Source organism: Microcaecilia unicolor, chromosome 3 (assembly GCF_901765095.1).
Source record: "Microcaecilia unicolor chromosome 3, aMicUni1.1, whole genome shotgun sequence".
Classification (NCBI taxonomy): Eukaryota; Metazoa; Chordata; class Amphibia; order Gymnophiona; family Siphonopidae; genus Microcaecilia; species Microcaecilia unicolor.
Window position 1 is genome coordinate 377,712,700 of NC_044033.1, and position 25,793 is coordinate 377,738,492.

The 25,793-nt window shown below is 46.3% G+C and overlaps 2 protein-coding genes across 4 annotated transcripts in view; both read right to left on the reverse strand.

Moving 5' to 3' along the window:
- TMEM214 (transmembrane protein 214) overlaps positions 1 to 4,761 on the reverse strand; it is a 256,765-nt gene extending 252,004 nt beyond the window's left edge. Inside the window, exon 1 of one of the 2 annotated variants that reach the window (XM_030198624.1) lies at positions 4,551 to 4,761. In XM_030198624.1, coding sequence (XP_030054484.1) covers positions 4,551 to 4,632 — 82 coding nt within the window. In that variant the 5' untranslated portion in view covers positions 4,633 to 4,761. Of the gene's footprint in view, positions 1 to 4,481 lie in introns of both variants that reach the window. The other variant, XM_030198623.1, reaches the window with a different exon arrangement.
- Positions 4,762 to 21,383: 16,622 nt separating this feature from the next.
- MAPRE3 (microtubule associated protein RP/EB family member 3) overlaps positions 21,384 to 25,793 on the reverse strand; it is a 202,983-nt gene continuing 198,573 nt past the window's right edge. For both annotated transcript variants that reach the window (XM_030198625.1, XM_030198626.1), the window contains 3 exons: positions 25,629 to 25,783; positions 24,350 to 24,502; positions 21,384 to 21,992 (listed from right to left, as the gene is read on the reverse strand). In XM_030198625.1, the coding sequence (XP_030054485.1) occupies positions 21,924 to 21,992; positions 24,350 to 24,502; positions 25,629 to 25,783 (377 nt within the window). In that variant the 3' untranslated portion in view covers positions 21,384 to 21,923. The remainder of the gene's footprint in view (positions 21,993 to 24,349; positions 24,503 to 25,628; positions 25,784 to 25,793) is intronic.

Genomic DNA, 25,793 nt, shown 5'->3' on the forward strand with positions numbered 1-25,793 from the left:
TTGCTTACTAAAGTTCTGAATGATCTCCGTCGTTGGGATGGCTTAGGTCTTTCTTGGGTGGGTCGAATTAGTGCAGTCAAAATATGTGCTTCCACGTTTTCTATATTTGCTTGCCTATTTCCCTTTGCCAACTCCAAAGTGATTTTTAATTAAGCTTCGGCAGAAGGTTTTTCATTACATTTGGAAGCATAAACCTCCTCGAGTTCGTCAGAATCGAATGTATGTGGATAGAGAACAGGGCAGTATGGGAGTGCCTGATTTTGCTAATTACTATCGAGCAGCCCAACTTACAGCCCTTTTTGATTGGGTTATATTTCCCACTAAGTGATGGGTGCAATTAAGAGCAGGTTGTGCTGAGCGGAATGTCCTAGGTTATTTGCCATGGCTCTCATGGCCCAGTTACAATCTAAGATTAATAACGTATCCTATGGAGCAGCCTACACACTTGCTGAATAGGAAACAATACTACCAGAGTTGAGTACCAAACAATGTTATTTTTTTTGATACACCCATTTTATATACTCCGGGATTTCTGCCATCAGCCCTTAATGGGGTGTTTTATGACTGTGAGAAAAGGGCCTTTGGGTTTTGGGGCCAATTTTTAGTACAGGGGTCTTTTATGCCCTTTGAAGTTTTACGTGCCAGATATGGGTTGCTTGATACCAAATATTTTTCTTTTTATTTCCAATTACAGGATTTTATTCATAAAAAAGTTTTGCCAGATTGGCGCAAGGGTGACCAAACTGTGCTAAACATTTTCGACTTGGGGTGGGAAAAGGTTTGATATCCAGATTATATAAGGCCTTGCAGTCTAGTAGACCTATGGTTCAAGTTTCTGAGCGCCATTGGGAAGAATCCATGGGAGCACCTATGTCTGTTTCACAATGGCAGTTGATTTATACTCAGCTTACAAGGGTCTCTATTAACTATGTAGAACATGGTTATACGAAGCTATTCCAGTGGTACTATACACCTGTATGTTTGCGAATGATATTTGGTTCTGGTATGGGATTGTGCTGGAGAAACTGTGGCCTCGAGAGGACCTCTGAACATATATGGTGGACCTGCCCAAAAGTGCAGAGTTTTCAGGGCACGGTGGCTCAATTTCTGCAAGCTCTGCATCCGTGTCTTCCTTCTATTCTTTCTTATTTACTTTATGGTTCATCTTCAACTAAGAATACTACTACTTATTGGCTAGTGAATATGGTGGTCACTGCTGCACTTAAGTTTGGCCTCAGCTTGGAGACAACCGGAGCTAACAAGTAAAGACCACTTGCTGTCCAAACTAGACTACCTGTATTCAATGTTCAAACTGCCCTTAAATTAAATATAACCGTATGGGCTCTCTCTCTACAGTGTGGAAACCTTATTACTACTACTACTACTTAGCATTTCTATAGCGCTTCAAGGCGTACGCAGCTTACAATCTAATAGACAAATAATAAAGTAAGCAAATCAAATCAATTAATGTGTACAGGAAGGAGGAGAGGAGCGTAGGTGGAGGCGAGTGGTTGTGGTTACAAGTCAAAAGCAATGTTAAAGAGGTGGGCTTTCAGTCTAGATTTAAAGGTGGCCAAGGATGGGGTAAGACGTAGGGGCTCAGGAAATTTATTCCAGGCATAGGGTGCAGCGAGACAGAAGGTGCGAAGTCTGGAGTTGGCAGTAGTGGAGAAGGGAACAGATAAGAGGGATTTATCCATGGAGTGGAGTGCACGGGAAGGGGTGTAGGGAAGGACGAGTGTGGACAGATACTGGGGAACAGCAGAGTGAGTACATTTATAGGTTAGTAGAAGAAGTTTGAACAGGATGTGAAAACGGATAGGGAGATAGTGAAGCGACTTGAGGAGAGGGGTAGTATGAGTAAAGCGACCCTGGCGGAAGGCAAAACGGGCAGCAGAGTTTTGAACCGATTGGAGAGGGGAGAGGTGACTAAGTGAGAGGCCAGCAAGAAGCAGATTGCAGTAGTCTAAACGAGAGGTGACAAGGGTGTGGATGAGGGTTTTGGTAGAGTGCTCGAAAAGAAAGGGGCGGATTTTACGGATGTTGTAAAGAAAGAAACGACAGGTCTTGGCGATCTGCTGGATATGAGCAGAGAAGGAGAGAGAAGAGTCAAAGATGACCCCAAGGTTTCGAGCTGAGGAGACAGAGAGAATGAGAGAGCCATCAACAGAAATAGAAAACGGGGGGGTGTGGGGAGGTGGGTTTGGGGGGAAAAATGAGAAGCTCAGTTTTGGTCATGTTTAATTTCAGGTGGCGTTGAGACATCCAGACAGCAATGTCAGACAAGCACGCTGAAACTTTGGTTTGGATGCAAGGTGAGATATCAGGGGTAGAAAGGTAGATTTGGGAGTCATCAGCATAGAGATGGCAGGAAAAGCCATGGGATGAGATTAATGAACCAAGGGAAGAAGTGTAGATAGAAAAGAGGAGGGGACCAAGAACAGAACCCTGAGGTATGCCGACAGGCAGAGGGATAGAAGTAGAAGAGGATCCACCAGAGTGAACACTGAAGGTACGGAGGGAGAGGTAGGAAGAGAATCAGGAAAGGACAGAACCCTAAAATCCAAATGAGGACAGGGTATCGAGGAGTATGCTGTGATCGACAGTGTCAAAAGCAGCGGAAAGATCAAGAAGAATGAGGATGGAATAGAGACCTCTGGGTTTAGCCAGTAATAGGTCACTGGAGACTTAGTAAGCACAGTTTCGGTTGAGTGGAGAGGGCGAAAACCAGATTGTAGTGGGTCAAGAATAGCATGTGAGGAAAGAAAATCAAGGCAGCGGTGTGAACAGCACGCTCAAGTAATTTGGAGAGAAAAGGGAGGAGGGAAATGGGTCGGTAATTAGAGGGACAAGTAGGGTCGAGTGAAGGCTTCTTAAGGAGAGGTGTGACCACAGCATGTTTAAAGGCAGTAGGGACAGTTGCAGTGGAAAGTGAGAGGTTGAGAATGTGTCAGATAAAAGGAATAAGAGCAGATAAGATGGCATTAAGAAGGAGGGTGGGAATGGGATCAGAGGAACAGGTGGTACATTTTGAGGAAGAAAGGAGAAGTGTAGTTTTCTCTATAGTAACTTCAGGAAAGGAGGAAAAGGAATGAGGGGGAGGAGAGAGAGGGGTACGGAGTAGTGGAGGGAGCGGTGGCGAGGTAGAGAATTCAAGGTTTATCTTTTGAACCTTGTCGTGAAAGAATTCAGCAAGGGTCTGAGAAGATAATGAAGGGGGAGTTGGGGGAGGGGGCACCTTGAGGAGAGAGTTCAATGTGGTGAAGAGAAGTCGAGGGTTAGAGCCAAGAGAGTTGGTCAACTGGATATAATAATCCTGTTTGGCATGTAAAAGAGCAGATTGGAAGGAGGTCAGCATGAACTTAAAGTGTAAGAAATCAGCAAGGGCCCGAGATTTCCGCCAGAGGCGTTCGGCGGAGCGGGTACAGGAACGTAGGTAGCGGATATTAGAAGTCAGACAAGGTTGGGGTTTTGTACGCCTTATAGGGCGGGTCATCAAAGGTGCAAGAGTGTCTATGGCAGAGGATAGAGTATTGCTGTAAGAAGAAACAGCCTCGTTGACAGACGTGGATGGTGCCACAGTAGAGAGGAGGTTTGAAACATGGGAGGATAGAGATGAAGGGTCAATATTGTGAAGATTCCTAGATAAGATAGGACGGGACTGGGAGGAAGGAGATTTAAGTGTGAAAGTTATAAGATGGTGATCAGAGAGGGAAAGATCAGAGGCAGTGTTTGCGGGCTCTTTCTTGACTCGGTTCTGATTGTATTGTCAATCGGTGCACCACAGTTTGCTATTTTTTGGGGATGAGGTTGGGGATGAGGACTGTTTTATGAGGCTGTGGCACATGGATATTTTTTCTCCTTTTTCCTTCAGCTGGCATTCAGCATGTGTTAATTGTTGCAAATAAAGTTGATTGGACTTTTGGTCAGAGCTGGTTTTTTAGTGGTGTGTAAATTTTGCACTGCACTTGACAAAGAGGCATATTTTCAAAGCACTTTGGGAGGCTAAGTTCCATAGGTTTCTATGGAACTTTGGGAGGCTAAGTGCTTTGAAAATGAGCCTCATACTGTTCTAGGCTGGATCTGGTCCCTATAAATTACTAAGCATCCTGCCCCATTTCATTTAAAGATACATAAACAGAATTGCTATGAGAAGCCACAAGAAATGGGCAGAAGCCCCTGACATGCGTAACCGCATATAGAAAAACGCTTCCACCTCCACCAACCAATGAAAAATCATTCCCAACTGTCCTAACCCAATCTCAGTTTTTTTTTACATTATATCTAGACACTTACAAATCTACAAAAGTAAACCGCCTGCACACGTTAAGATTTGAAAGCGCTGAAGTCGGCCGGTAAGCGAGCAAGCAGTACTGGTAATTTAGCCGTTCGAGCGCCGGCACCCATGTGGATCGCTAAGAGAGTGGAAAAAGAGCGAAATACTACAGTTCCCAAGCACGGGGCATAAACTTGGTACTCACGGGCCGGGACTATCCTAGGCAGGTTGGCTTCCCCCAGAGCTTTCCTGCCGGCTGCACCTCCTTTCTTACCAGCCCCAGAGCCGCTGCCGCCACCGCCGCCGGGCTTCTTACTCTTCTTCACCACCTCCCACTTGCCGGGTGCCGAAGCCATGACTAGTCCGGCTGGAAAACCAAGCACCAAATTGAACAACTCTTGCCCGTCTCTTTTTCCCGTCACGCACAGCGCACCTAGAGATGAACAAATCGAGGAGCGCGCGTCTTGCGCCCCAGCGCGAGCCACACAACCACAAGGAAGGAAGATTGACATGTACCAACAGCCAATGAAAACACTTCATAACTCCCCGCTCTTACTCAATTGCTCGGCGTCGGCTCGCGCAGGCGTCCCGCTTAGGCTTCTTCTGCCACGTCTGTTTATGCCCCCTTGTGTCAGCAAACAAGGCGAAAGGTGCTTGTGTCTGCTTGAGCAAAAGTTTATGTTTTTTTAAGGGAGAGTGTCTTGGGCTTATTATTACTAAGGGTGTCTTTTACTAAAGCTTAGCTCGAGTTATCTGCAGCAGGGCCCATTTTATTTCTATGGGCCCTGCCCCTGCTGCAGATAACACAGCTAAGCTTTAGTAAACTAAACTTAAGGAAAGGCCCCCGATGATCAAAGGCAAGCGCTGGAGGGCAGCCTGGGACTAGCACCCCATTTGCCAGCACCCGCTAGCATCAGAGCTGGTCTGAATGCTAATAGCATGCAAATGCATGCTAAACAGGGCCATTAACATTCCTCCCCAATGCTCAGTGGGCAGCACGCGAAGCAAGGGTGCTGCTCCTGCAGCAAACCCTACGCCAGCAGAGCTGGCATTAGGGGTGCCAGGGAATTGGTTGGGGAATAGAAAGACCCTGTCGAGCATGCATTTGCATGCTTCCAAGCCCCCCTCCCTAGCACAAGGGCCTGGAGGTCCAGTGGACCACCAGAACCCCAAAACACAGGGAACCAGAGGTCCAGTGGACCCCATAACAATTAAAAAAAAAAAAAAAACCTTGGTGGTCCAGTGGGACCCCCCTACTAGCCCAACCATGTGGCTTGCCTTGTGGACTGTGCACCCTTCCTCCCACCTCCCTCATTCCCAAAAAAGGGAGTGAGAGACTAGCACTTCCTCCCTCCTCCTGTGATCGCCACCTCTATCCCTTATATGTGTAATGTGCTAGCTCTGGCCCCAGGCCATAAAACAGATCTCAGTTCAGTTTCCCATTCAGGGCCAATCTTATCTCCCCACACTCATCAGTTCCAGCAGACATGCAGTCGAGCGTGGGAGTGGGTCAGTGGTCCAGAATGAAGATCCAGGAGTTTGAGAAGCTATGTTTTACTCTCTGGAGCCGATTGGGTCCCTCAGCTCTCTCTTCCACAAAACAGGAAGTATGGATGGGGAGAGGGATCTTGGGGTGATAGTATCTGAGGATTTGAAGGCGACGAAACAGTGTGACAAGGCGGTGGCCCTAGCTAGAAGGTTGTTAGGCTGTATAGAGAGAGGTGTGACCAGCAGAAGAAAGGGGGTGTTGATGCCCCTGTATAAGTCGTTGGTGAGGCCCCACCTGGAGTATTGTGTTCAGTTCTGGAGGCCGTATCTTGTTAAGGATGTAAAAAGAATTGAAGCGGTGCAAAGAAAAGCTACGAGAATGGTATGGGATTTGCGTTACAAGACGTATGAGGAGAGACTTGCGGACCTGAACATGTATACTCTGGAGGAAAGGAGAAACAGGGGTGATATGATACAGACATTCAAATATTTGAAAGGTATTAATCTGCAAACTAACCTTTTCCGGAGATGCGAAGGCAGTAGAATGAGAGGACATGAAATGAGATTGAAGGGGCGCAGACTCAAGAAAAATGTCAGGAAGTATTTTTTCACGGAGTAGTGGATGCTTGGAATGCCCTCCCGCGGGAGGTGGTGGAAACGAAAACGGTAACGGAATTCAAACATGCGTGGGATAAACATAAAGGAATCCTGCTCAGAAGGAATGGATCCTAAAGAGCTTAGACGAGATTGGGTGGCAAAGCCGGTGGCGGGCGACGGAGATGGTGCTGGGCAGACTTATACGGTCTGTGCCAGAGCCGGTGGTGGGAGGCGGGACTGGTGGTTTTGAGGCGGGGATAGTGCTGGGCAGACTTATACAGTCTGTGCCAGAACCGGTGGTGGGAGGCGGGGCTGGTGGTTGGGAGGAGGGGATAGTGCTGGGCAGACTTATACGGTCTGTGCCCTGAAAAGGACAGGTACAAATCAAGGTAAGGTATACACAAAAAGTAGCACATGTGAGTTTATCTTGTTGGGCAGACTGGATGGACCGTGCAGGTCTTTTTCTGCCGTCATCTACTATGTTACTCAAAAGGTCTCAAACAAGTGCAAAACCATTATTAGAACTCTTGCAACAGACAAACAACAACTGGCAAATTGTCAATCCAAAGTATTCCTTGTTGTTATTCCTCAGGGGGAACTCCCTTTTCCATTTCTTCCCTAAATTATATTTACAGGTATTTACAGCTTCTCCTGTCCGTGCCTATACTGCAGAGAGATGTTAGCCCCAAAGGCTATACTCCTTTAAATTGATTTACTTTTTTCGGGCTTAGACCTTCCTCAATCTGACTCTCCTCTAGTGGTCCACCCTGGTTCTGGGACGAGCTCTCCCTGGCTCCGGTCCCCTGCTCCCGGGCTGGGCCATCTTTTACTGAGCCCTATCTCCTGGTTGCCACTTATTGGAGTCGCAACATGCCTCTCACAGCCAGTGGATCTCTCCAACTTTTAGGACTCCTCTCTCCTCCTGGTCAATGGCAGGGGGATGTACAGGCAACTGCAAACCTGTAGGCAACCAAAGACCCCACTAAAGGGCATGACTTTAGCTGTATCTCCTTCCAAACTCCCCCCCCCCCCCCCATCACTCTTCAGTGCACTATTTCTCTGCATTTTATTTCAAAACTATTCCCCATGGTCTGGACTTCACCCAGGGACATCCTACTACTCCAGCCCTCTGGAAGTGACCTCCCCCCCCCCCCCCCAGGGCTCCAGAAAAATCTTTCACTTTAGTAATACCCATTCCCATGGGGTATTACATTTTTTTTTTTTTTTTTAGATTTTGCTCATACCTTTTCCAATAGTATCTCAACGTGATTCAGGTACACTGGGTATTTCCCTGTCACTGGAAGGCTCACACTCTTAGGTTTGTATCTGAGGCAATGGAGGGTTAAGTGACTTGCCCAAGATCACAAGGCGCAAAAGTGGGATTTGAACTGGCAACCTCTGGCTGTCAAGACCAGTGCTCTAACCACTAGGCCACTCCTCTACTCCATTCCACATATGGTAGTGAAGACCCACCTCATGCATCCCAGGCAGAGTTGCCAGGTGGGCGGCTGGGTGGGCTAGTAGGGGTCCCACAGGACCACCAAGGTTTTTTCTTTATTGTTGGGGGGGGGACTTTTGTGTAGGGGTGTAGGGGGTCTACAGGTCCACCAGATCTCCAGGCCCTTGTCTTTGGTGCTTGGGCTTAGGTTTGATAGGTCCATGCTTTTTTTTTTAATAGCCTAGACCTGTCAAACCTGCAGAGGTACAATACTCCCATAGAAGTACTCCTCTGATCAGTGCTAATAGCATGTATAAATCAGCATGTTATTAGTGCCAATCATTGAAGAGTAAGTTCCCCATGCTGTTCCGGTGGGTTGGCAACAAGGAAAGCTTCAAAACTTACTGCTGCTTCTTGTAATCTTAACCTTCTATTTACAGGATTAGATTGTAAACTGGTCTGTGTGCAGGGAGCTGGATAGCTCCCCTGGTCGCCCTTACCTGGCTACCTTTAGAAGGGAGGTGTTCGGGGATAAACATAACCAACAATATCAGGTATACAACATAGGCAATTTTATTGTATGGCAGAAAGAATATCTACTATAATAAAACTCACCCTCAACGTTCTGAAGACAACGTTCTGAAGTCACTCAGTCACTCACTGAAGGGTTCATGGATTCATGGTGGTGAAGCAACAACACTGACCATGTCTCTCTGCCCCGCCCTCGCATGACAGACCAATCAGAAAAAAACACCCTCAACATTCTGAAACACAAAGGACCATCACAACACCGTTCCCAGGCAACACTAGGCAACGTAAGACGGACCAATCAGAGGAAACTACGTGACAATAAGGGAGGAGCATTCTCCAGCAGAATGGCTCATTATCTGTGCAGCACGGAGAGCACAGAACCACCGCTGGAACAAGAGAAGAATATTCCTGCTGTGGGTAAGTGCAAAAATAGACAGGGAGGGGGGGGGGGGGAGAAATTTTTAAATGCCTAATGCCAGTACTGAAGAGTGCCAGAGGGCCTATAGCACAGACTATATTTGGGATCGCTTGACATGGAGTCGGAGGAGCCGGAAAACAACGTGCCCGTCACCATCTGGGACGTGGACGAAAAGGACAAGCTGCGGCCCAGCTGGAAGGATTACCCGCGACCCAGCCAGCAGCAAACAGCGACCAAGGAAGGGGGAGGAGTACTCCTTCCCTGCCTAGGAATCACTGGAGACTGGCTGCCAAACTAACGAAATAACCTCACACCGACGCACCACCGCCATCATTCGAAAGGCATCCACTCTTTCTTCAACAGAAATGCAAACTAATAATACAAAACAAACAAAGAATACATGGTTTCTCAGGCAGCTGCAGGTAACTCCCCACCCCTTTCCTCTTCCCCTTTTGCCGAAGCGGCCAAGGACGTGCCCAACCATCCCCAGCCTCAGGCAAGCTGTCTCCCACCTCGGGGATTCCCTGAGCACCCGGAAAAAGACGGCGCTGATTCCTGCAGCGCATAAATGTTCCAGCATTCCCCTGCAGCCAGCCTGAAATGGACCAAACATACCGGATCACCCCCCGACGGCCCGAGACCGTGCTCTTATCCCTTCCGCCAACTTAAAACAACCATCCCCGTCCTCAGGCAAGCCGTCACCCACCTCCTGGATGCCCAGAACCCCAGCCCAATGGAAAAAGATGGCGCTGCTTCCAACAGCACATTTCTCTTCCAGCATTCCCCTACAGCAGCCCTGAAACGGCCAAAAAATACCGACAGACAAAGAACGTGCTCCTCTACCTTCCGCCCATCTAAAACAACACTGCTGCCTCAGCACAACACACAAAAAAAAAACATGGGAAAAAAAAACAACACTCAACAAAGGCTGACCCCCCTACAACCACATTTACATTTCACCAACAGAAAGACCCCCCTCCACAAACCTCCTTGACAGAGAAAACCACACACACACAATACAACAGAAACACACCCTCAAAGCCACACACCAATCCAACCCACTTTGCCAGCACAGCACATCCCCCAACCCCCAAGCAAAAAAACAAAACAAAAAAAGACACACATCAACAACCTGCACACACACCGCACCCTCACACACACACACACACACACACACACACAATAACTCTGTGACACATACACACACAAAAAAAAACACATGCTAGCGCCTGTTTCATTGGTTTCGGAAACGGGCCTTTTTTACTAGTCATAGATAATACAATAAATGTAAGGTACTTACAGTACAGGAGAATAATCTGGCAAAGACAATGAAATAATATTGTTAGCTGAGGGGAAAGTCCTTTCTCAGATACTGGCTGCAAAGCACTGCTCAGGGACTGTGTCAGGTAATTCCCAAAGTTGTCTTGTGCAGTTCATACTTATATACATAAGTTATCTTAGAATAGTGTAAACATGCTTCTGTGCTTCCCACTGCAATTTCGTTCCCAGCATAGAAAGGATGTGCTTTTGCTACATCAGCAGGAAACTAATCAGGCTACAGAAACATAAGGATGTCAGATATATCTATCATGCCCTGGCACACATTGTTACTATGTTAAGTCAAGAGCTACTTTGGGTGTAAAAGGGCTGAAGAATGGGATCACAACCCAGACCAATGCGTACAGACATCTATCCCCACCAGAACACCTGCCCTCAGTCATACATGTGGAACACAGACAGCTCTCTTCAACTACTGTACCATCTTGATTATCCGACCTTTGCTAAACTGACCATCCAAAATATCCGGCAGACCCTTCGGTAACATAATTGAGTTACCATAAAGAAAGCATACAGCTTCTCAGCCTGTTTTCCAGCTTCATACGCTGCAGCAAAGCCATGTTTTTGATCTGAGATCATAGTTTTCTGCAAGGGAACCATGCATTGCAGCTGCTACTCCTTCATGCACCCCTCATCCAAGTTAAGAAGCACATGGCTTCTCTTCCTGTTTGTGATTAGAGACCATGCTTCTGCGTATGAACTTCTGTTATCTGGGACTCCCACTTTTGCAGCGAGGGGACAATGTTTTTGTTTTGAGACCATGCTTTCATGCATTTTTTTGTAGCCCATTCTTCTATGCAAGACCTGGGACCCTGCTTGTGTGGCGAAGGAACCATTGAAAAACTTTTAAGTTGAGACTTTGCTTTTATAACAGTACAACATGGCAGCAATTTTTGGACCTGGGACCCCGCTTGTGCAGCAAGGGAACTGTTGAAAAACTTACAAGCGGATACCTTGTTTTTATAACAGTGTAGCATGGAAGTAATTTTTGGACCTGACACTCCACTTTTGCAGCGAAGGAACTGTTGAAGAAGTTTCTAGTCGAGACTTTGCTTTTACAGCATGGCATCAATTTTTGACAAGTTGAAAGAGGAAAACAGTTTTGTCTAGTATTTTTGATCTGAGGCCATGCTTTTGCAGAAATGGAACCACAGTAAGATTCTTGTGCACAATGAAGTTTTATGCAGTACTGTATGTACGCCAACTGTATTCCTGTTTGTTTGTTTACATTTACAGCACTTCCTTTATTCTTACTCTCATTCTTAGATCCAGAGGGTTTCCAGTTATAGTTCTGAAGGACCAGAAGATTGGAGGGTGGCCAATGTAACGCCGATTTTTAAAAGAGGTTCCAGAGGAGATCCGGGAAATTATAGACCGGTGAGTCTGACATCGGTGCCGGGCAAAATGGTAGAGACTATTATTAAGAACAAAATTACAGAGCATATTCAAAAGCATGGATTAATGAGACAAAGTCAACATGGATTTAGTGAAGGGAAATCTTGCCTCACCAATCTACTACATTTCTTTGAAGGGGTGAACAAACATGTGGCTAAAGGGGAGCCGGATGATATTGTGTATCTGGATTTTCAGAAGGCGTTTGACAAAGTACCTCATGAAAGACTCCTGAGGAAATTGGAGAGTCATGGGATAGGAGGTAGTGTTCTATTGTGGATTAAAATGGGTTACAAGATAGAAAACAGAGAGTAGGGTTAAGTAGTCAGTATTCTCAATGGAGAAGGGTAGTTAGTAGGGTTCCCCAGGGCTCTGTGCTGGGACCGCTTTTTAACATATTTATAAAAGACCTAGAGATGAGAGTAATTAGTGAGGTAATTAAATTTGCTGCTGACACAAAGTTATTCAAAGTCATTAAATCGCGGGAGGATTGTGAAAAATTACAAGCGGACCTTACGAGACTAGGAGACTGGGCGTCTAAATGGCAGATGATGTTTAATGTGAGCAAGTGCAAAGTGTTGCATGTGGGAAAGAGGAACCCGAATTATAGCTATGTCATGCAAGGTTCCACGTTAGGAGTCATGGACCAAGAAAGGGATCTAGGTGTCGTCGATGATACGTTGAAACCTTCTGTTCAATGTGCTGCTGCGGCTAAGAAAGCAAATAGAATGTTAGGTATTATTAGGAAAGGAATGGAAAACAAAAATGAGGATGTTATAATGCCTTCTTATCTGTTCCCTTCTCCGCTACTGCCAACTCCAGACTTCGCTCCTTCTGTCTTGCTGCGCCCTATGCCTGGAATAGACTTCCTGAGCCCCTACGTCTTGCCCCATCCTTGACCATCTTTAAATCTAGATTGAAAGCCCACCTCTTTAACATTGCTTTTGACTCGTAACCACTTGTATCCACTCGCCTCCACCTACCCTCCTCTCCTCTTTCCTCTACTTATTGATTTGTTTGCTTTATTTTTTGTCTACTAGATTGTAAGCTCTTTGAGCAGGGACTGTCTTTCTTCTATGTTTGTGCAGCGCTGCGTATGCTTTGTAGCGCTATAGAAATGCTAAATAGTAGTAGTAGTATGTTCCACCCATGCAGTGCTGTTAAATGTGTATATTTTTGATATTATTTCATGGTAGTTCTATTATCAGGTTTAAATTTACTGTTTTCAAGTTTACCTCATTTAATGTATTTATGCTTATTCTTGGTTATTCTACTATTGTTATGCTGTTAACAAAATTGTAAGTTTTATGTTAAACCGTACCTCCTGTACACCACCCTGGGTGAATCTCTTCATAAAGGCAGTTAATAAATCACAATAAATAAATAAATAAATACTATTTATTTTATTTTAACAGGAAGTTGTAACAGAGGGAAGGCTCCCAGGGTCAGATGGAGGTAGCCTGGTGCTGCCGGTGAAGACAGCAAGTTTAGAGGACAGTGGTAGGGAGAGTATTAGGAAGAGATGCTGGGGTGGGAAGGAAAGGAAATAGAGCAGTCCAAGTTTTATTTCCATTGCTTTCAATGGAAGTAAAACCTGGGCTGTCTCAATCTGTCCTCCTTTTTTCTGGAAAAAAAGTATATAGGGAACACATGAGGATAGCTTATATCACAGACAAGTTGGTAATAAACCTCTTCAAATGAGTACTACTTAAGTTTTAACTTTTTATATCAATTATTCTAAAAATAGGGAGGAAAGGCCTCAACAGTTCCATCTTGGCAAAAGAGCCGATCAATTATAGGAGTTCTCTCTGTCATCACGGGCTAAAAAAACTTCCCCAAAATTTTTTATTTGGATATAGTCCAGACAAACTATTTACTTAGCTTGAAAGATGCACAGACTCCCAAGTAAAAGGTTTGTCTGGACTATATTCAAATAAAAATTTTGGGGAGGTTTTATCCTTCCTGATCTGGGCCACACCCTCCTGCCTAGGCTTCCTAGTCTTAGCTCTATAATGTGGCCTAGAGAGGATATGCCTTAAGGGGAACTAGGATTTGCCTAGGCACTTCCTCACACACCACCTCAGTGGTTTCTTACCAACCTAGCCCTCTATGTCTATCAGCCTTGGGAACTCTTCCAGTATCCAGGAGGCCAACCCCAGTGGGCTCAAGGGGATAAGTTTCCCAGCCAGATCCTATACTGGACCAGGACTTCACCCAGTGCTGGGTTCTTGGCATCATCCCCCCTCCACTTGATATTGCTTCCTGTAAGGGGTTGAGCCCATGCCATGATTTTATCAACAGTGAGACAAATAATGCATAGATTATTCAGTGAAAGGAAGGTAAAATTATGTATAATCATACCTGATAATTTTCTTTCCATTAATCATAGCTGATCAATCCATAGACTGGTGGGTTGTGTCCATCTACCAGCAGGTGGAGATAGAGAGCAAACTTTTGCCTCCCTATATGTGGTCATGTGCTGCCGGAAACTCCTCAGTATGTCGATATCAAAGCTCCATCCGCAGGACTCAGCACTTAGAGAATTACACCCACGAAGGGACACTCTGCCCAGCTCACCACCGCCGAAACGGGGGAGGGGAATTAACCCAGCTCATCCCCACACAAGTGGGGGAGGGGAATCCGTCCAGCTCATCCCCGCGGAGCGGGGGAGGGACACCACACCCGCCGATGCGGGGGGATCTGGCTTATCCTGCAACCGCAACCGCGGGAGGAGCTGACTGACCCTAACACCGCCGAAGCGGGAGGGGTACAAAGCTGCCCTACAGCCGCACGAAGCGGGAGGGAGTGCCGGCAGAATTTATGTCTCAATCCAGCCCCGTAAAACGGAGGGGAGAGGAATGCAGCAGCTCACTGTAACACAAACTCGTCTCAACTCTTGAAGAATCCAAGTGAAAGAAGAACTTGAACACGAAGTCCTCCTGAAGTAACTGAAGGCTAAACTTGAACCTAAAATTCAACCAGAATATAAACAGTACAGATATCTGGGAGGGGCTATGGATTGATCAGCTATGATTAATGGAAAGAAAATTATCAGGTATGATTATACATAATTTTACCTTCCATATCATCAAGCTGATCAATCCATAGACTGGTGGGATGTACCGAAGCAGTACTCACCCAGGGCGGGACATAGAAATCCCTGACCTCAACACTGAAGCTCCAAACCGGGCCTCCGCCCGTGCAGCCACAGTCAAACGGTAATGCTTGGAGAATGTATGAGCCGAAGCCCACGTTGCCGCCTTGCATATCTCTTCCAAGGAGACGGATCCGGCCTCTGCCATCGAGGCCGCCTGAGCTCTCATGGAGTGAGCCTTCAGCTGGATAGGCGGCACCTTCCCCGCGGCCACATAAGCCGCTGCAATGGCTTCCTTGACCCATCTTGCCACTGTAGGCTTAGCAGCCTGCAGACCCTTACGAGGACCTGCAAACAGGACAAACAGATGATCCGATTTCCGGAAATCATTGGTCACTTCCAAGTATCTGATGATGACTCGTGTCACATCCAGATATTCAAGAGCGGAGTACTCCTCTGGGTAGTCCTCCCTACGAAAGGAAGGGAGACAGAGCTGCTGATTCACATGGAAGCGAGAACCAATCTTGGGCAGGAAGGCAGGCACTGTGCGAATAGTCACTCCTGCCTCAGTGAACTGCAGAAAAGGCTCTCGACATGAGAGCGCCTGGAGCTCGGAAACTCTTCTGGCTGAAGTGATAGCCACCAAAAAGACTGCTTTCAACGTCAGGTCTTTCAGAGATGCCCTCGACAAGGGTTCCAAAGGCGGCTTCTGCAATGCTCTTAGCACCAGGTTGAGATTCCACGCAGGCACCACTGAGTGCAGAGGAGGGCGCAGGTGATTAACTCCCTTGAGAAAGCGCACCACATCTGGCTGCGAAGCCAGGGAAGCACCCTTCAGGCGGCCCCTGAAGCAAGCCAGAGCCGCTACCTGGACTTTAAGGGAACTGAGCGACAGGCCTTTCTCCAGACCTTCTTGCAGGAACGCCAACACTGAAGAAATTGGAGCAGTGAAGGGAGAAAGTGAGCCTGCTTCACACCATGCTGCAAAGATACGCCAAACCCTGGCGTAAGCAGTAGAAGTAGAGCGCTTCCTCGCTCTCAGCATAGTGGCGATGACCTTGTCTGAGAAGCCCTTCTTCCTCAGACGCTGCCGCTCAATAGCCAGGCCGTAAGACCAAAGGGAGAGGGATACTCCATCACCACGGGACCCTGATGTAACAGGCCCTGCTCCACTGACAGCCGCAGAGGATCGTCGACTGAGAGCCTGAACAAGTCCGCATACCAGGGACGTCTGGGCCAATCCGGACCCACCAGGATTACCCTGCCGGGATGCTTTGCCACCCGGTCTAGCACCCTGCCCAACATGGGCCAGGGCGGGAACACATAGAGGAGCTCTTGTGTCGGCCACTGTTGGAGAAGAGCATCTACTCCCAGGGATCGAGGGTCCCGTCCTCTGCTGAAAAAGCGCGGCACTTGGCCATTGGCCGATGACGCCATCAGATCTAGGCTCGACTGGCCCCAGCGCTTCGTGATGTCCAAGAACGCCTGAGCAGATAGTTGCCACTCTCCGGGCTCCAAGGTATGGCGACTGAGAAAGTCCGCCTTGACATTCATGACTCCGGCAATGTGGGCCGCTGAAAGCTGCTCCAGGTTCGCTTCCGCCCACTGGCAAAGACTCATCGCCTCCTGGCTAGAGGGGCGCTCTTGGTACCTCCCTGGCGGTTGATATAGGCCACAGCCGTGGCATTGTCCGACAGGACCCGTACAGGCTTCAACACCAGTACCGGGATGAACTCCAATAACACCAACCGAATGGCTCTGAGTTCCAGGAGGTTGATAGACCACTTGCCTCTGCAGGAGACTAGAGCCCCTGCGCTGTCCTTCCCAAGCAGTGGGCTCCCCAGCCCATCAAAGAGGCGTCTGTCGTGACGACAATCCACTCCGGGGTCACCAGAGGCAATCCTGCAGACAACTTGTCTGTCTGCGTCCACCAGCTCAGCGCCTTGCGCACTGCTGGGTCCACGGGAAGGCGCACAGCATAATCCTCCGACATCGGAGTCCAGCGCAGCAGCAGAGATAGCTGTAGTGGTCTCATATGAGCCCTAGCCCAGGGCACTACTTCCATCGTGGCCGTCATAGAGCCCAACAGCTGCACGTAGTCCCAAGCCCGAATAGGAGAGGCTACTAGGAACTAGTCCACCTGAGCCTGAAGCTTGACAATCCGATTGTCTGGCAGGAACACTCTGCCCACTTGGGTGTCGAATCGAACTCCCAGATACACCAGGGACTGAGTCGGGCGCAGCTGGCTCTTCTTCCAGTTGATGATCCATCCCAGGGAGCTCAAAAGAGCAACTACCCGGTCCATAGCTTTGCCGCACTCTGCATAAGAGGGGGCTCGGATCAACCAGTCGTCCAGATAAGGATGGACTTGTACTCCTTCCTTTAGCAGGAAGGCCGCTATGACCCCCATTACTTTGGAAAAGGTCCGCGGAGCAGTAGCCAACCCGAAAGGGAGGGCTCTGAACTGGAAGTGTCGTCTCAGGACTGTAAAACGCAGAAAGCGTTGGAGAGGAGGCCAGATGGGAATATGCAGGTACGCTTCCTTGATGTCCAAGGAAGCCAAGAACTCTCCTGCCTTCACTGCCGCTATAACAGAGCGGAGAGTCTCCATGCGAAAGTGCCTCACTTTCCAGGCCCGATTGACCCCTTTGAGGTCGAGGATAGGCGGACAGAACCTCCTTTCTTTGGAACCACAAAGTAAATGGAGTAACGTCCCTTGCCAATCTGATTTTTTGGCACCGGAACGACCGCACCCAGGCGGATCAGGTTGTCCAAGGTCTGCTGCACTACCACAGCTTGACCGGAGACTTGCAGGGAGAGAGTACAAACCCGTCTCTTAAGGGTTGGCAGAACTCTAGCTTGTAGCCGTCTCTGATGACTTCCAGCACCCACGCGTCTGAAGTTATAGTGGTCCACTCGCCCAGAAACGAGGACAGCCGTCCTCCAATCTGCACTGGGGCATGGACCAAGGCCCCGTCATTGGGTACGAGACCCTGGGGGAGGACCGGAGGGAGCACCTCCGGGACGGCGGTCTCTGCGAAAGGAATGCTGCTTGGGGGAGAAATTCCTCTTGAAGGAAGAGGGGGCAGAGGAACCCGACTTGCCCGGGCGGTACCGATGGGCTTCCTGCAACCGTCCTCTGGAGGTATCGGGACGAGTACTAACCCGAGCCCTGACCTCTGGTAATTTCTTGCCCTTAGACGTGCCGAGATCGGTCACGATTTTGTCCAGCTCGACCCCAAAGAGCAGCTTGCCTTTAAAAGGCAATCTAGCCAGGCGGGATTTAGAGGCGTGGTCAGCAGACCAATGTTTCAGCCAAAGCCACCGCCGCGCAGAGACTGTCTGAGCCAGGCCTTTAGCTGAGGCTCTCCAGACATCATACAGCAAGTCTGCCAAATAGGCTAAGCCCGATTCCAGGGCCGGCCAATCAGCCCTCAAGGAAAGATCCGAGGGGGAAGCCCGCTGCACCATAGTCCGGCACGCCCTGGCCACATAGGAGCCGCAAACTGAGGCCTGCAAACTTAAAGCAGCTGCCTCAAAGGACGACCTTAAGGCCGCCTCCAATCTTCTGTCTTGGGCGTCCTTTAGAGCCGTGCCACCTTCCACCGGCAACGCCGTTTTCTTAGTCACCGCAGTGATTAAAGAATCCACGGTAGGCCACAGATAGGCCTCACGTTCACTCACAGCCAAAGGATAGAGGCGGGACATAGCCCTAGCCACTTTAAGGCTCGTTTCCGGGACATCCCATTGAGCCGCAATTAAGGTGTGCATGGCATCATGCACGTGGAAGGTTCTAGGCGGGCGCTTCGTCCCCAGCATAATGGCAGAGCCAACAGGGGCTGAGGGAGAGACGTCCTCCGGAGAGGAAATCTTCAAAGTGTCCATGGCCTGTAACAACAGGTTGGGCAAATCCTCTGGGCTAAAAAGCCGCGCTGCAGAGGGGTCATCCGCTCCATCCGAGCGGGGATCTATCTCCTCCAAGGAATCCGCAAAGGATCGTTGGGAGACCTCAGACACGCTGCCCTCATCTACATCGGAGGAGACAAAAGTCCTCCAAGGCCTGGAAATCAACCCGAGGGCGTTTACCTCTGGGAACCTCAACCTCTTTATCCGAAGAGGGAGCAGGGGCAGCGTTTTGCATGAGGAAAGCCTGATGCAGCAGCAAAACAAACTCGGGGGAGAAACCCCCCAGACTGTGCACTTCCGCAGCCTGGGCAACAGCCCTAGACGCACTCTCAACCGGCGCTCGCAATAGCGGGGGAGAGACATGCTGCGCATCCAAAATGGCGTCCGGCGCGAAACTCCGTGAAGGAGCCGCGCGGGAAGAACGGCGCTTAACTTTAGCCGCTTTTGTGCCGTCGCCCAAATTAAGGGCGTTCATGGCATTAGTCTCCAACCTCAAGGGCGGCCCCGAAGAAGCCGTCCGAGCCGCGTGGCCGGCCAAGATGGCGGAGGCGAGGAGCGGGGGATGGGCGTTTATGGCGGGAAAAAACCGCCACGCCGGAGGAACGACCGGGACATTCATCGGTCACTAAACTATCACCCATCAAGGGCGAATCAGGTTGTAAAACCCCCGCATCCCCTCTAGAAGCGCTCCAGCGATCCGGGGAGCGACCCTTTGCGCCATTGCCACGAGGAGAAGAATCGGGGAACCCCCTGCCCGCTATAAAAAGGTAAAATTACCTGCTTGCCGCTCCGAGCTGTAACGAACTGGTGTCCCAGTGAGTAGCTGCAATGAACGTTTAAAGAAACGTCGAATTAAACGCCTTTAAAGACGTTTAAAAATTTTTTTTTTTTTTTTTTTTAAACGGAGCCAGCGGGAGGGGGGAGAAAAGGAGGGACCTGGCACCACCAGGTTTGCACTTGCTCAAAAGAGCCCTCAACCCCAGGCCTCAACAAAACCTAAGGATTAGGCTTGGAGGCCTAGCCAGAGCTGCTGCTGTGTGTGACCACCACCTGCTGAGATAGAGAACATACTGAGGAGTTTCCGGCAGCACATGACCACATATAGGGAGGCAAAAGTTTGCTCTCTATCTCCACCTGCTGGTAGATGGACACAACCCACCAGTCTATGGATTGATCAGCTTGATGATATGGAAATGGTAATTGTATAAGAGAGTGAAAATGCCTCAAACTTTACTCAAGATTTAGTGGAAAAACTAGTGTTGTTGACCCAAAGAAGGGGATTTTACAACCCAAAATCTAGTCAAGAAAAAAAAATGCATTAACTCCCCTGTATAAAGTCACACTAGCAGCTGCCAAGAGTCCTAATACTGACACAGCCCATTCACTTTGAATGGGCTCTGTTGGCATTGCTGCGTAGCTTTGTAAACAAGGGGATAAGTTAGCACAATAAAAAGGTCCACTTTCTGTTTTCTTTTTTTCAGCCTTTAAGTCTGACACATTTTCTTTTCATATTATTTTGGGCCAATATAGTGCCCGTACACAACAACTTCAATACTCCAACAAAGGGAAAATTATTATTATTATTTTTTTTTTAGCAAAGTATCTGAACAAAGTGACCTCCAACTGGGAGGAACTATGGAAGAAGATAGTAAAAATGGAGGATGTCAGGTAGGAGAATAAGATAATGCTGGGAAAAGACAACTTTACAGGGGAAATCTTGCCAACCACTGTAAAACACAGCATCATACAACCTTGCAAATGTAATTGAATCAATGTAATCTCTAACAACTGTTAAATGTAAGCCACATTGAACCGAAACTCATTTTTGGATAATTGTGGAATACAAGTATGAATAAATAAAATAAGTCGAGATAAAACCAGAAAAAAGATAAGACAACTATTTTCTGTCTTTTACCACACAAGTTTATTTCAAATAAAGGTAACACAAATGCAGATTTTGCACAGTGGTGTCATGGCCACAGTACCGATCAGACAGGCAGCGCACAAAAGAAAAAAAAAGTGCAATGTCCCAAGGCAGGATTGGTGTAGTGTCCTTTGCAGAAACAGCATAAACTGAATGGAGGCAGCACTAGAAAACCAGCACTCACCATGCAGTACCCACCCACAGTCCTTTTGCTTCACTTTTCTCAGCTTACACAGTCTGTTCAACAAACATCCATAGAGTAATAAGGTAGAGATGACATGAATGCTTGAAGATACTAGTATTATTAAGTTCTTTTTCTCAGGCAATGACTGTTTCACCCTCATACCCACTGCCTACGTTTGTCTTTTGAATGCCAACCCAATCGTACAATTGTATCAGGTCTGTAGTGTGCGGGACCTTAAAACCAGGCAGAAGTTGTGAAGGGAGAAAGAATGCGATAGATCATAGTTTTTCTAGGTTGTCCACCTTTGAGGGTCACCTGGAAGTCCAAAATGTATTTAGGGCTTCCAAGTGAGTAGAACAAAAGTTAATCATCCATTTATCTGTCTTTGTCATTCCATGATAGCTTCTGCCAAGCTATGCTTTATTCCTCTATAAATACAGATGTTTTTCCTTTAAGATAAAAACAAATGTGTCTATTATGTTAAAACATTCCATTGCTCATTCAGATATGCACAGAAAAAAAAAACTTCCAGCACAAGCTCATCCCTAAACACATTCAGTTTTCCTAGTTTTAAAATAAGTTATATATTTCCCCCTCCCCTCAAAGATCAACTTGTCTCAAGCTGCATGCTATTACTAAAACAGAAGGTGGCCAATAATTGCACCACCATCACTCCTCAGCCTTTCTATCACCACCCAGTGTAGCTCATGTCCAGGACTTGTTAAAACCAAACTGCCGGTTCTATTACTGTGAAAACAGGCAAAAAGTGCAAGTAAAATTCATTAAGAAAAAAAATATACAAATGAGTTATTTTTATTTGAATATAATACAGTTGGATCAATAATGGGTGCTGAAGAAGAAAAAAAAGAGGGGGGAGACAGGGGCTTCAGCTATACGAGGTATGCAGAAGCAGGGTAGAAGGGAAGAGGATCAGTTTCTTTTTTAGTTTAGAAGGGCACAATTAAGACAACAATAAAAATAAATATGAGACAAATCAGGAGCTGACAAGCCCAAAACGAGCCCCAAAAGAGAGACACAGACTCTATGGCCATGCCAGCCATAGCACTATTTACATTTTCTTATATATATATATATATTTATATATGTCATATAGCCAGTGGCTTGCCCACAGTATGCTCAATGTACAGAAAAGAAACTGCTTGTGTTGGTTGGTAACTAGTAATAGTGCAGGACGGCTGGGACCTATCCTAACCTCATGAGTTAATGTCAGTAACTGGCTTGAGGAGGGGAAGGGGGTGTTTGATCATAACAGAACAAAAAAAAAAAAAAAAACAACCCAAGAGAGACAGAAGATTGGGGAACCTATGCTGTCATAGTTAGTATTCATCTTGGTCCTCTGGCTGCTGTTCATCAATCTCATCATCATCTGGAGGAGCAAACCCTTCCTGCAACAGAAAACACACAAGAAATGAGTTGAAATTCCATGCCTTAAATGCCCCTGTTCCCATAGACTAAGAAACATTCCATGATATTCAGCACTACATAGCTGGCTAGGAATGGCTCCTGGTCAATTAAATAGTACTTAGCCAGCTAACCGCTAATATTCAGTGAGAGAAAGCCAGTTATCGCCACTGAATATTTGTAGTTAGCAGCTAGTTGGGAATATTCAGTGCTGGCTGGCTAAATTTAGCGGGCAAATTGGACCATATAAATAGTGGTCCTATCTTTGCTTGCGCTGAATATTCACTTAGCCAGTTAAGTTAGTGCTGGCCAAAAAAACCCCAGAATATTCAATACCGGTCACTGGAAACGGCCCGGTACTAGCACTGACTGCAGCACTTATGCGGGCTGCTTCCTGCCGACAGAATATCGGCCCCATTGAATGCACTTATTTACTTCACTATTTAGCTATTCATGCAATGCACTCAGGGTGAATTACAAATCTTGCCTATTAAAATGAAAAAAAACAACCCAAAAAACTCATTGACAGATTCCATGAGCAACAGCAAACTTTCCTTTTTAAAACAACAGACAGAACGATTATTCTTCCTCAATCCAACAGCTTTCATCCCACATGGAACAAAAAAATCATCACAGAACAGCAGCAGACACTGAGATGGTGGTAAATTATTCCAGAACAGTGGAACAGCAGCAGACAAGCACATACAAATACTCTGACTGAAGCTCTAATACCATTCTGCCTGTGACTGGAAAAGGTGGGCAGGTTGGTAATTCTGCAACTGGTCAATTATATACTCTGGTCCCAAGCTATGCAAAGCCTTAAAAGCTAAAACTAGTTATCTTAAAACAGGCTCACTGGGACACTGGTAATCAATGGGGAAACACTCCTTTAATCCAGCCAAAAGCAAACACCTCACTGTGACATTACTGTTTTATATTCTTAGCCAGTAATCTCAAGTACAGTGTATAGCAGTAGTCCAAAGCAAAAAACAGCTGAGCAAACACCTTTTAACTGATTTTGCATTTTGGGGAAAAATGCTTCAAATGTCTGGCAGGTGGAAGGAAAGTCAATAAAGGGGCAACTATTGGGAGCCAAGTCTATAAAGCAAAGTAGGCACCTACTTTCCTTTATTGAATACAAACATAACAGTAACTACATGCTCTTAGACTTTAGGTGCATCCATTTGCATTAGCTGTAGAGTTGGTGTAATTAATCATGTCTGGATTGCTAAAAAATGCACATAATGTAGTTTTCTATAATTTACATGTATAGCTTTGTGCTCTACCCAGTTTCCGCTTTCCTTTACAATACACGCCATTTTAAAGAACAGAGTATAGCTGGTATATTGGAATTTACTGTATATAAGCACATATATCAATACTCTGGTCATTTACACTTATTCCTGGCATCAAAATATTGGCACTCTCTTTAGAGAATTACTCTCTTAATGCTCGTCATTGAGAAAAATCCTGCCACAAAACTTCTGTACAATGTTTAAGCCCTGGAAGAACTCTTGAAAGTAGATGGCGGAAATAGCCTGAGTTCAGCAAGTTTCTGGCTCTACCTTGCAAGTTGTTTACAAGATTCTGAAATGTATAACTCGAAAGAAAAACACCCTATTATACAACTCCTATCTGCGTATCTACTCCAGCATCACAACAGCTTCCATTATGCTTGATGACATTATAAAAGCACTGCAGCATGCAAAGCAAAAAAATTTATGCACAACTACATGCTGTGTTTAAACAGAAGAATCCTAAAACCAATATAACGTACATACAACACTGTGCACTGAAGTACAACGCAATGAATATTTTGTTAGACAATAAATCAGTACACAGACAAAAAAGGCAATCAACCTCCTTGTTATTTGGTGCCATGGACTTTCATTGGCTCAACTTCCTTTGGACAAACGCAGTCTAAATTTAGGTACAAAATGCTGTAAGAACCAAACTTTAATTTTGCTTTCAAATTCAAGCAAAACAGCTTTTTTTTTTAATTTTATTTTTTTAAAGCTGAACTGTCATGGGTTGAGATTCCAGTGCAATTTGAGCATCTGGTGAATGTCTGATGGTGACAAGCTGTGCACACAGAGGATTTTGACTTGGCCCCACAACACTGACAAATCATAACTAAGACTGATTAAAAGAGCAGGTCAATGCTATCCTGTGTATACTTTGGGAGGAAGGCAGTTAGCAGTCACAGAATTTATTAACTGAAGAACTGGTGATCCGTCATGTGAAGAACTATTTGCACTCTAGAGATGATTTGCTATTTGTGTAAAGGAAAGGCTATCTCAGCAGTGAAATCTGTTTTGGGTGATTCTCTGGATTTGCTGACCTCAGTGGCGTACAGAATATCTATAATCTTGGAAAGAACGCCTGTGTTTTCACTCTCATGCTCCTGACAGATGAGCTCAATGTCTCGTAGTTTGCTGAAATAGAAGTCTCGCTCCTTCTCAAGGCCATCCACCGTCACTTTCAATTCCATCAACTATCAAAGATCAAAAAAAGAAAAGAGAAAAGAAAGGATCAGAAATCTCACAGTGGAGATGTTGCATACCCTATCCTCCTGCCGTTATTCATTTACAGCATGATAAACTCATCAGTAGGAAAAAGGAACCTGAACATGAGGTAAGGGAAGGGAAAGGGAAATGGGACTTGATATATTGCCTTTCTGAGGTTTTTTACAACTACATTCAAAGCGGTTTACATATATTCAGGTACTTATTTTATACCAGGAGCAATGGAGGGTTAAGTGAATTGCCCAGAGTCACAAGGAGCTGCAGTAGGAATCAAACTAAGGCTTCAAGAAGTTGTTTTTAGATTCTGAGATTCAGGAAGAATAGCATATATTTCATAAAATGGCTCTGATAACATCAGTTACATATTATTTTCTCTCTAATTTTTCATTAAGCACCACAGTGACATCTATGAAAAGATCTAACTTGTGCTATATGTTTTTTTAAAGGAAAATGATATTTTTAAGTCTACAAACTAGCCAAATTCATACAATGTTGTCAGATTGTTACTGAATGATACAGGCTCTGAAGAGCGTGGATATGTAGTGCTGACCTTTCTTTCAAATGTGAGACCGAAGCCCTGAAGCAGCCATGCGAAACGCTGGCCATCGTCGGCTTAACACATTAATCATACAAAGAGGAAAACAGCATGTCACGCTGTTCTGAGAGCACTCACTATAAAGATAAGTGTGGTGTTAAATATTATATAATCAATTGAATTGGCTATGAAGGTATAGGACACATATATAAATTGTGTCCATCAGTAATAGCAGGTTTTTTGACCAAGGATGAAAGCAGGGTCTAGAGACCCGTTACAGCTTCTACAGATCAATTGAGGACCTGGAAGCTCTTTGAGGCCTTTTTCCCTGCTAGCTTGAAGACAGCCTCCGTCGGAGGAAGTTTTTGTCATTTACTAACAGCAGATCCCCTTTTTTGGTTTCAGTAGTCAAAATTGCCAAAAAACTTCATATTTATTTATCAAATAGTGACTATGTTCATAAAGCAACTGCAAATTTGGAAATTGTTGAATGGTGGTAGAAGAATGTAGTCCTGATGTAGCTAATGGATACAAAGCTAAAACTGCTTCCTAGTTCTTACCTGCTGGTTCAGTTCTAGTATCTGTGTGTCTGCTTCACTGCCTCCATTCCTGGCTGCGGGTGGGTTTTTTCTAAGATTTGAAGGTGGGATAGCATTTGGCGATCGTGCTGGTGGTGGCATTGTTTTGGGACCTGTGGGAGATGTTCTCTGTGGGACTGTAAACAG